General features: G+C 45.0%; 1 protein-coding gene across 1 annotated transcript; it reads right to left on the bottom strand.

Moving 5' to 3' along the window:
• Positions 1–479: 479 nt before the first annotated feature.
• Positions 480–4194, bottom strand: LOC137335926 (probable G-protein coupled receptor 139). Its single transcript, XM_068001439.1, has 2 exons — positions 4125–4194; positions 480–1384 (listed from the first exon to the last, which is right to left on the bottom strand). The coding sequence occupies exons 1-2, from the start codon at positions 4192–4194 to the stop codon at positions 480–482; spliced, it is 975 nt and encodes a 324-aa protein (XP_067857540.1).
• Positions 4195–10244: the final 6050 nt, after the last annotated feature.

Genomic DNA, 10244 nt, shown 5'->3' with positions numbered 1-10244 from the left:
TGTCTGCCTCTTTCTTTCTCTGTCTCCCGCTCTAACTGTCTCTCTGTCCCTCCATCTATCCCTATCTGTCTCTTTGTCGCTCTCTCTCTCTCCCTCTGTGTGTGTCTCTCTCTCCCTGTTTCTCCCTCTCTCTGCCTGTCTGTCTGTCTCTCTTCATTTAGACGGAGTGCATCCATTTTGATCAGGCCCACAGCAGTTACTTTGATTCGCAGGTTTCCTCATTTTGCAAATTCATTTAGTTGAAGTCTAGCTGAGCTCTTTAATGCAGCATTTTGAGCAAAAATTCATGTATTGTCTGCAGAGCAAGTCCCGCCTCAACAGCACAGATTATCAATAAAATGTAACATCAGTATCAGATTTAAGATAATTTCATGGCTCTGTCTCACTAATATAAAATGTACTTTCTGTCCCCTGGGAAGTGTAGGGGATGGAGTATGAAATGGGATTTAGTTCGAGTTCTTGAAACCATTAAGCTCTTTTCATGATTTCATTAATTTAACAATTAAATTAAATGGGTATTTCACCGCGTTCTTCAGCTCCTCTCTAAATTTAGTCTGAGTCAGGACATAAATACACAAGTTTGTGCAGGAACTGAGAAGCTGCAGCATCTTTGCTGTATGTCCTGTGATATAATTAGGGTCAGTGTAGGAGGAATAAGTCCGAATGTTTGTAATTCGCGCATAAATATTAAATACAACCCGTGTCACCCATAACAATATAAAACTGCCCGATATACTGAAGAGTAAAATGATGGATTTTTTTCGGTTCTCCATCTCTGGGTCCTTTTGATTCTCTCCATTGCTGCGGCCTTGGAGTCCCATCCGGACTCGATTCACCGCTAAAATACGCCTGACTGTCAGAATATTGAGCAGTAAAATCAGACAGAATGGCACAATAGGGGTTAAAATGAGGTGAAACATGTCAAATGCGGTCCACCCGGGGGAAGTACGGAAGCTCGGTTTAATCTTACAACGCCAGGGAACATTATCAGTTATATGGTGAGGATCATATACAAAGTACCAGGGGACACACTCTAAACAGCCCAGCACACTCACTGTTCCCAGTACCACAGTCGCCGTTTTCTCGGTGCAATATTTAGTTTTCAGCTTCTCCCAACAAATGGCCACAAATCGATCAAAGGTGAAAGCGACTGTGAGCCAGACAGAAACCACAGCGGTTGCAAAACCCAAGAAGTGAATGAGCCGACACACGGGAGTAATGTCCAGGAATGAATATGGAAAGTAAATCGAAACAATCCACCCCAATATCGGTTCAATGATAACGACCAGGAGATCGGTCGCTGCCATTCCCACCAGGTAGCGACTGATACATTTGGAGAGACCGCACTTTCCTCGTGACAGGATCACAATCGCCACCAAGTTAACTGGAACAGAGAGAGAAGGAAGCCGAGAAATTACTGATCAGACTTGGAGACAAAGCAGCAGTTTGACAGGATCTGGGCTGAAATTTGCTATCTTTTGCATCAAACGGTGGAAAGTGATTCATTGACCTGGGCAGCGCTTACAGGCAGAGAGGTGTTTTTAAACACATGGTCAACAATGAATTGGAAAATCGATACAGAAAGTGAATAAAGTGAGCACCGCATCCACTGGAAGGGCTGAGTGAGGGCGCAGTGCTGGTGGAAAAGAGAAGGGGTTTTACCGAATGGGAATCCAGTGGATTTGGGTTCCAGACCGACCGGAAAGTGGGCGAAGAGTCGGGAAGGTGAAGGGACAGGGGGAGATGGAGCTGGTTAAGAGAGTCAACAGGGGCTGGCATTAAACGGGAAAGGCAGCTGGAGACCGAGCCAGTGAGTGAGATTGGGAGGAAGACAAGGAAAAGGACATGTAGGAGCTGTAGGGGAGTCAAGAGCAGACGATTTCTGAAAGCGGACAAACTGAAGCAACAGGTGAGCAGACAATGGGAGGAGAGGCTGGCATTCACAGGGAGAGAATACGGCACAATGTTCGGTGTTAACTAATCCATCACTCTCAATAAAACAACCCAAGTAATATATTGAACAGTCGTTTCTGTGGTTATTGGTGCTAGGGAACCTGTGTTGGGTATTAAAATATGTTAATTTGAAAATATGTTCTCCCATCACCCACTGTGCTCGCTGACCTACATTGGCTCCCGGTCCGGGAACGCCTCCATTTTAAAATTCGCATCCTTGTTTTCAAATCCCTCGATGGCCCTCGCCCCCTCCCTATCTCTGTAACCTTCTCCAGCCCTATAACCCTCCGAGTTCTCTGTGCTCCTCCAATTCTTGCCTCTTGCACATCCCAGATGTTAATCGCTCCACCGTTAACGGCCGTGTCTTCAGCTGCCTCGGTCATAAGCTCTGGAGCTACCTCCCTAAACCTCTGCACCTCTCCGCCTCTCTAACTCTCTCAACTCCTTTAAGACGCTCCTTAAAACCTATCTCTTTGAACAAGCTTTTCGCCATCTGAGCTAATACCTCCTTATGTGGTCCAGCTTGATTTTTTTTCTATGAGCCCTGTGAAGCGCCGAGGGACCTTTCACCAGGTAAAAAGCGCTATATAAATTCAAGCTGCTGTTGATGAATAAATTAACTTCGTACATTCAATTAAAATTAAATTGAAAAGTATTAATTACTCAAATTCGTTTGTTGAATTAAGCCGAGTTTCCAAGATAAAATATCCTAATAATTCATTATGATCCAGGAATTACTGATTCTATTCTCGAAATAAATTTTAATTTTGTTCAGCGATCAGTTGGAAAACAACGAACATTCGCAAAAACAGACTGACGACCTGACAGGGTGATAATCATAAGGCGCGAGTCCCACAATAAAAACTCACTCAATCTGACCACATCATAATAAAACCTTCAAGTCACATTTTCTAGGTTTAACTGTCCTGAAAGATTCATCAGTTCATTCTGATGAATTATTCACACCACAGCCTCTCGCTTTCCCTCTCATTCGCCCTCTTTATGACTCAATCTACTCTCTTTCTCAAGGCCATTTTCATATCCGATTAAATCCTATCATCCTGTGCCTGCATTCTGTTCACCAGCCCCGTGTTCCACCGATCCCATTCTCAGTGTCGGTTTGTTAAATAGTGAAGCCTCTGTAGAATAACTTAATGTTTCTACAGATCGTCCCAGTCTCCACTTGTTCACTTACACTGCTCACTTCATCTACAAATCATGGAATAAACAGAATCAAATGCCTCTTCCAGACAGATCTCATAATTATTCAGAGTCCTTCTCCCGTAATTATAAAGTAAAGCGATAGATGGCGGGACTGTTCATTTGACAAAATGCCAACATTATAGGTATAATCTCCAGGAAAGTTGAAAGGATCCTGTTTCCAACAAATACAGTGCAAACTGATACAACATAACAGCAAAACATTTCATTATACAATGAAGTCCGGAGACAGTCAGTGAATTCATCCACAGTGAAGCAGAGGAGATATGAAAAAGTCAGCAACAAACTTAGTTCAGTTGCCAGACATCTGAAGCGGCGTCAGATACACACATAATGAAATAATGTGCCATGATCGTGATAACCAATAAATAATTTGAACTCCCAGTTAAACTGAAGCATGTTATTGGAGAGGGATGACATTTTGCTGCCTCCACGTAACACTGAGACCGGGAGTTGTCTCATTATCAATCACTGAAAACACATTGATGAAAAATTATTCCAGGACAGGTTAGTTCCACAACATGAAATTGTTAACAGCTCCTGATGGTCTGGTACCTGCGCTTGGAACAGACAACTGATTCCAATACTTTCAGTACAGAAAATAATCCAGTAACAATGCCAGAGTTGGGTAAACATAACTCATTAGGGATATGATGTAACTCCATCAAGACCGAATATTTAGAAGCAAAGGACATACCATTATTCAACACTGCATTCAGTAAGGAAAATAATACAATAACAATGCCAGGGTTGGATACAAAAAGTTCATTATGGATATAACGCAGCTCCTACATAACGAAAAGAGCAGAGACTTAACACATTCCATCATGCAACCGATAGAACAGAAAAGGGGAACTGTGTAAAATATCATGGGAGAAAAAATAATTTAGCAAGTACAGCAGTAGAGTTAACACCGATAGACGGCAATAACAGATGAGATAACGGCTTACCCGGAACGCCAATGGCTGCAAGAACAGGATAATAAATATCTTCTATCTGAAAGATTACTGGATATCCCATTTTTGTGAGAAGCAGTGGCTTCTGTTGATCTGAAAACCATAGCTCCGGCAGGCACTCTGAGCTGATCGATTCCAACAAGCCCTGATTTATTCAGAGGATAAGTCTCCACTGACACGGTTACACCTCTGATCATTGCTATTAGTTACACTCACTTGAACAAACACATCACATCAGCAGCTTTGGCTCCAATGTAAATGATGTGGTGGATATAACACAAACATCTCAAAATCCAGCATATTATCTTAATCAGACCAGTCTCGGGAATAAGCCTGAAATCTGTACCCATACAAGATTGCTCCAACAAATATGAGCGACTTCATTTGCAGTTTTCATGTAATTGTACTGACCATGTTCAACTCCTGGCGATTCATTTATAAATTATATCGATTTGTCTGCGGTGCACACTGAATCAGGGACAGGAGAACTTTCTTGATCATTATGTTTCCGGCCCAATGAGGAAGGCGGCATTGGTGGATCTAGTTCTGGAAATGAGGTGGAGCAATTTTCAGTGGGGGAACATTTAAGGAACAGTTATCATAGCATCATAAGGTTTAGATTAGTTATGGGAATAGGCAAGGAGAAATCTAGAATAAAAATACTTAATTGGAGGGGGGCCAAATTCGGTGGGTTGAGAACGGATTTGGTCCGGTTAAATTGGAATCAAAGATTGGCAGGCAAAACTGTAATCGAACAATGGGCGGCCTTTAAAGATGAGATGGTTCTGGTACAATCTACGTACATTCCCACCAATGGGAAAGGTAGGGCAACCAAAGCCAGAGTTCTCTGGATGACAAATGAGATGGAGAGTAAGAGGAAGCAGAAATGGGGGCAAATGACAAATGTCATGTTGATAATACAAATGAGAACCAGGCTGAATATAGAAAATGCAGAGAAGTGAAAAAGGAAATAAGAGGGGCAAAGAGAGAGTTTGAGAATAGACTGGCGGCTAACATACACGGGAATCCAGAATACTTCCATTCGCATATAAATATTAAATGGGAAGTAAGAGGAGGGGTGGGGCCGATTAACATAAGAATATAAGAAATAGGAGCTGTAGTAGGCCGTACGGCCCCTCAAGCCTGCTCCGCCATTCAGTGAGGTCATGGCTGATCTTTAATCTCAACTCATCTTTCCAGCTCGATCCCCATATTCCTTGATTCCCCTAGAGCCCAAAAATCTATCAATCTCAGCCTTGAATATACTCAACGACTAAGCAGCCCTCTGGGGTAGAGAATTCCAAAGATTCACAACCCTCTGAGTGAAGAAATTCTTCCTCATCTCAGTCTTAAATGGCTGACCCCTTATCCTGACTCTATGCCCCCTAGTTCTAGACACTCCAGCCAAGGAAAATAAACACACCCTGTCAAGCCCACTCAAAATCTTATATGTTTCAATTCGATCATCTCTCATTCTTCTAAACTCCAGAGAGTATAGGTTCGTTCTACTCAACACTTCCTCATAGGACAACCCTTTCATCCCAGGAATCAATCCAGTGAACATTCGTTGCACCGCTTCCAAGGCAAGTATATTCTTCCTTAGATAAGGAGACCAGAAGTGTACTCAGTACTTCAGGTGAGGTCTCACCAACGCCCTTTACAACTGTAGTAACACACCCTTACTCTTGTGCTCAAATCCCCTTGCAATAAAGGCAAAGGTACCATTTGCCTTCGTGAATGTTTGATGTATCTGCATGTTAAATTTTTCTGTTTCTTGAGGCGGGACACCGAAATCACTCTGAACACCAACATTTAATAGTTTCTCAACATTTTAAAAATATTCTGTTTGCCTATACTGCCGAACAAAGTGAATAACCTCAGATTTCTCTCCGATGTACTCCACCTGCCTGCTTCCTGCCCACTCACTCAGCCTCTCTATATCTCTCTGCAGCCTCTGTGTCCTCCTCACAGCTTACTTTCCCACCTAGCTTTTTATTGTCAGCAATCATCAGTGTTGTCCATTCGGGAAGGAAGCCTGCCGCTCTTACCCAGCTGGCCTATATGTGATTCCAGACAGACAGCAATGTGGCTGATTCTTAACTACCATCTGAAAAGGCCTAGCAAGCTCCTCAGTTGTACAATCCCCATCAAAAAGGCATAAAACTGGACGGACCACCCGGCATCGGACCACTAGAAACTGGACAAAACAAAGGTAAACCAAGCCCAGTCGACCTTGCAAAGTTCTCCCCACTAATATCTGGTGACTTGTGCCAAAATTGGGAGACTGGTACCACAGACTCGTCTGTTAACAGCCTGACACATCCATATTCACAGAATCGCAACTTTCAGCAAATGACGCAGACTCCTCCATCGTCATACCTGGGTATATCCTGTCCCACCGGCAGGGCAGACCCACCACGGGTAGCGGCACGGTGATATACAGTGAGGAGGATGTGACCCTGGGAGTCCTCAACATAGACTCTGGACTCCATGAAGTTTCATGGCGTCAGGTCAAATGCGGGCAAGGAAACCTCCTGCTAATTACCATCTACCGTCCTCCCTCAGCTGATGAATCAGTACTCCTCCACGTTGAGCACCATTTGGAGGAAGCACTAGGGGTAGGAAGGGCATAGAGTGTACTCTGGGTGGGCGAATTCAATGTCCATCACCAAGAGTGGCTCTGTAGCACCACCATTGACCGAGCTGGGCATGCGGCAGGTGGTGAGAGAACCAACACGAGGGAAAAACCTATTTGATCTCATCCCCACCAATCCACCAGTCTCAGATACATTTGTCTACGACAGTATTGGCAAGCGTGATCACCGCACAGTTCATGTGGAGACGAATCTCGTCTTCACATTGAGGACACCATCCAATTTGCTGTGTGCACCACCACGATGCTAAATGGGATAGATTCAGAACATATCTAGCAGCTCAAAACTGGGCATTCAACAGGCGCTGTGGGCCACCAGCAGCAGCAGAATTGTATTCCAGCACAATCTGTAATCTCATGGCCGGGCATATTCCTCATTCCACCATTACCAACAAGCCAGGGGATCAACCCTGGTTCAGTGAGGAGTGTAGAAGAGCGTGCCAGAAACAGCACCAGGCGTACCCAAAAATGAGGTGCCAACCTGATGAAGCTACAACACAGGGCAACATACTAAACAGCGGAAGCAGCACGCCACGGACACAGCTAAGCGAACCCGCAACTAATGGATCAGATCAAAGCTCTGCAGTCCTGCCACATCCAGCCATAAATGTTGGTGGACAATTAAACAACCAACGGGAGGAGAAGGCTCCATTAACATCCCCATCCTCAATGATGGCAGAGTCCAGCCGTGAGTGCAAAAGACAAGACTGAAGCGTTTGCAACCATCTTCAACCAGAAGTGTTGAGCGGATTTTCCATCTCTGCCTCCTCCCGATATCCCCACTATCACAGAACCCAGTATTCAGCCAATTCGATTCACTCCACGTGATATCAAGAAACGGCACAGTGCACTGGTTAAAACAAAGTCTATGGGCCCCGACAACATCGCGGCTGTAGTGCTGAAGACTTGTGCTCCAAAATTAGCCGCGCCTCGAACCAAGCTGTTCCAATGCAGCTAGAACACTCGAATTTACTCGACAATGTGGAAAATTGCCTAGGTATGTCTTGTCCACAAAAAGCAGGACAAATCTAATCCGGACAATTACCGCCCCATCTGTCCACTCTCAATCATCAACAAAGTAATGGAAGATGTCGTCGACAGTGCTATCAAGCGGCACTCAATCACCAATAACCTGCTCACCGATGCTCAGTTTGGGTTTCACCAGTATCACTGGGCTCCAGACCTCATTACAGCCTTGGTCCAAACATGGAAAAAAGAGCTGAACTCCAGAGGTGAGGTGAGAGTGACTGCCCTTGATAACATGCAGCATTTGACAGGGTGTGGCATTTAGGAGCCCAAGTAAAATTGAAGTCAATGGAAATCACGGGGAAAACTTTCCAGAGGCTGGAGTCATACCGAGCACAAAGGAAGATAGTTGTGATTGTTGGATGCCAATCATCTCAGTCCCAGGACATTGCTGTAGGAGTTCCTTAGGGCAATGTCCGAAGTCCAACATTCTTCAGCTGCTTCATCAATGAACTTCCCTCCAACATAAGGTCAGAAGTGAGGATGTTCGTTGTTGATTACACAGTATTCAGTTCCATTCGCAACCCCTCAGATCATGAAGTAGTCCGAGCCCGCATGCAGCAAGACCTGGACAACTTCCAGGCTTGGGCTGATAATCGGCAAATAACATCCGCGGCAGACAAGTGCCAGACGATCCAAACGATGCACTGCAGCAACTCGCCAAGCCTTCTTCGACAGCCATCTCCAACAAGAGAGAGTCTAACCACCCACTCTCGACATTCATCGGCATTACCATCGCCGAATCCACTACCATCAACATCCTGGGGGTGACCATTGACCAGAAACTTAACTGGACCAGCCACATAAATAATGTGGCTACAAGAGCAAGTCAGAGGCTGGGTATTCTGCGGTGAGTGACTCAATTCCTGACTCCCCAAAGCCTTTCCACCATCTGCAAGGCACAAGTCAGGAGTGTGATGGAACACTCTCCACTTGCCTGCATGAGTGCAGCTCCAACAACACTCAAGAACCTCGACACCATCCAGGACAAAGCAGCCCGCTTGATTGGCACCCCATCCACCACCCTAAACATTCACTCCCTTCACCACCGGCGCACTGTGGCTGCAGTGTGTACCATCCACAGGATGCACTGCAGCAACTCGCCAAGGCTTCTTTGACAGCACCTCCCAAACCCGCAACCTCTACCACCTAGAAGGACAAGAGCAGCAGGTACATGGGAATAACACCACCTACATCTTCCCCTCCAAGTCACACACCATCCCGACTTGGAAATATATCGCCGTTCCTTCATCGTCGCTGGGTCAAAATCTTGGAACTCCCTACCTAACCGCACTGTGGGAGAACCGTAACCACACGGACTGCAGCGGTTCAAGATGGTGTCTCAGCAACACCTTTTCAATGGCAATTAGGGATGGGCAATAAATGCTGGCCTCGCCAGCGATGCCCACATCCCGTGAACGAATAAAAAAAAACACTCGGTCACCTCATCTCAGTCATTCATAAATAATCTAAATAGCTGAGGCCCAACCTTGCTGCAGGTTCTCCTACGGTGATTTTAGGTAGGGATTTCCAGGATTTTGAGCCAGCGACGATGAAGGAACGGCGATATATTTCCAAGTCAGGATGGTGCGTGACTTGGAGGGTAAAGTGCAGATGGTGGTGTTTTCATGCACCTGCTGCCCTTGTCCTTCTATGTGATAGAGTTCGCGGGTTTGGGAGGTGCTGTCGAAGAAGCTTTGTCCTTCAAGGCCAATATGTCCTTCAGAAGGTGCGGTGCCCAGAACTGCTCACAGTACTCCAGGTGCGGTCTGACCAGGGTTTTGTATAGCTGCAGCATAACTTCTGTCCCCTTGTACTCTTGTCCTCTCCATATAAAGGCCAGCATTCCATTAGCCTTATTGACTATTTTCTGCACATGTTCATGACACTTCAATGATCTATGTAGCTGTGCGCCCAGGTCTCTTTGGACAGCCACTGTTTTTAACCTTTTACCGTTCAGAAAGTACCCTGTTCTATCATTTTTTGATCCAAAGTGGATGACCTCACATTTGTCTACATTGAATTCCATTTTCCACAGATTTGCCCATTCACCTGATCTATCAATATCCCATTGTAATTTTATGTTTTCACCTACACTGCTTACAATGCCACCAATCTTTGTGTCATCGGCAAACTTAGATATGAGACTTTCTATGCCTTCATCTATGTCGTTAATAAATATTGTGAATAATCTAGGCCCCAAGACAGATCCCTGCGGGAATCCACTAGTCACATCCTGCCAATGTGAGTACCTACCAATTATCCCGACTCTCTGTCGCCATTCGCTCAACCAACTTCGTAACCAAGTCCGTACTTTTCCCTCGATTCCTTGGGCTTCTATCTTAGCTTACATTCTCGTATGTGGGACCTTATCAAATGTCTTCTGGAAGTCCATTTAAATAACATCCTTTGACATTCCCCTGCCCACTACTTTA

This window comes from Heptranchias perlo, chromosome 20, assembly GCF_035084215.1.
Source record: "Heptranchias perlo isolate sHepPer1 chromosome 20, sHepPer1.hap1, whole genome shotgun sequence".
In the NCBI taxonomy this organism is placed as follows: domain Eukaryota; kingdom Metazoa; phylum Chordata; class Chondrichthyes; order Hexanchiformes; family Hexanchidae; genus Heptranchias; species Heptranchias perlo.
This window is presented reverse-complemented; position numbering and strand designations above follow the sequence as displayed.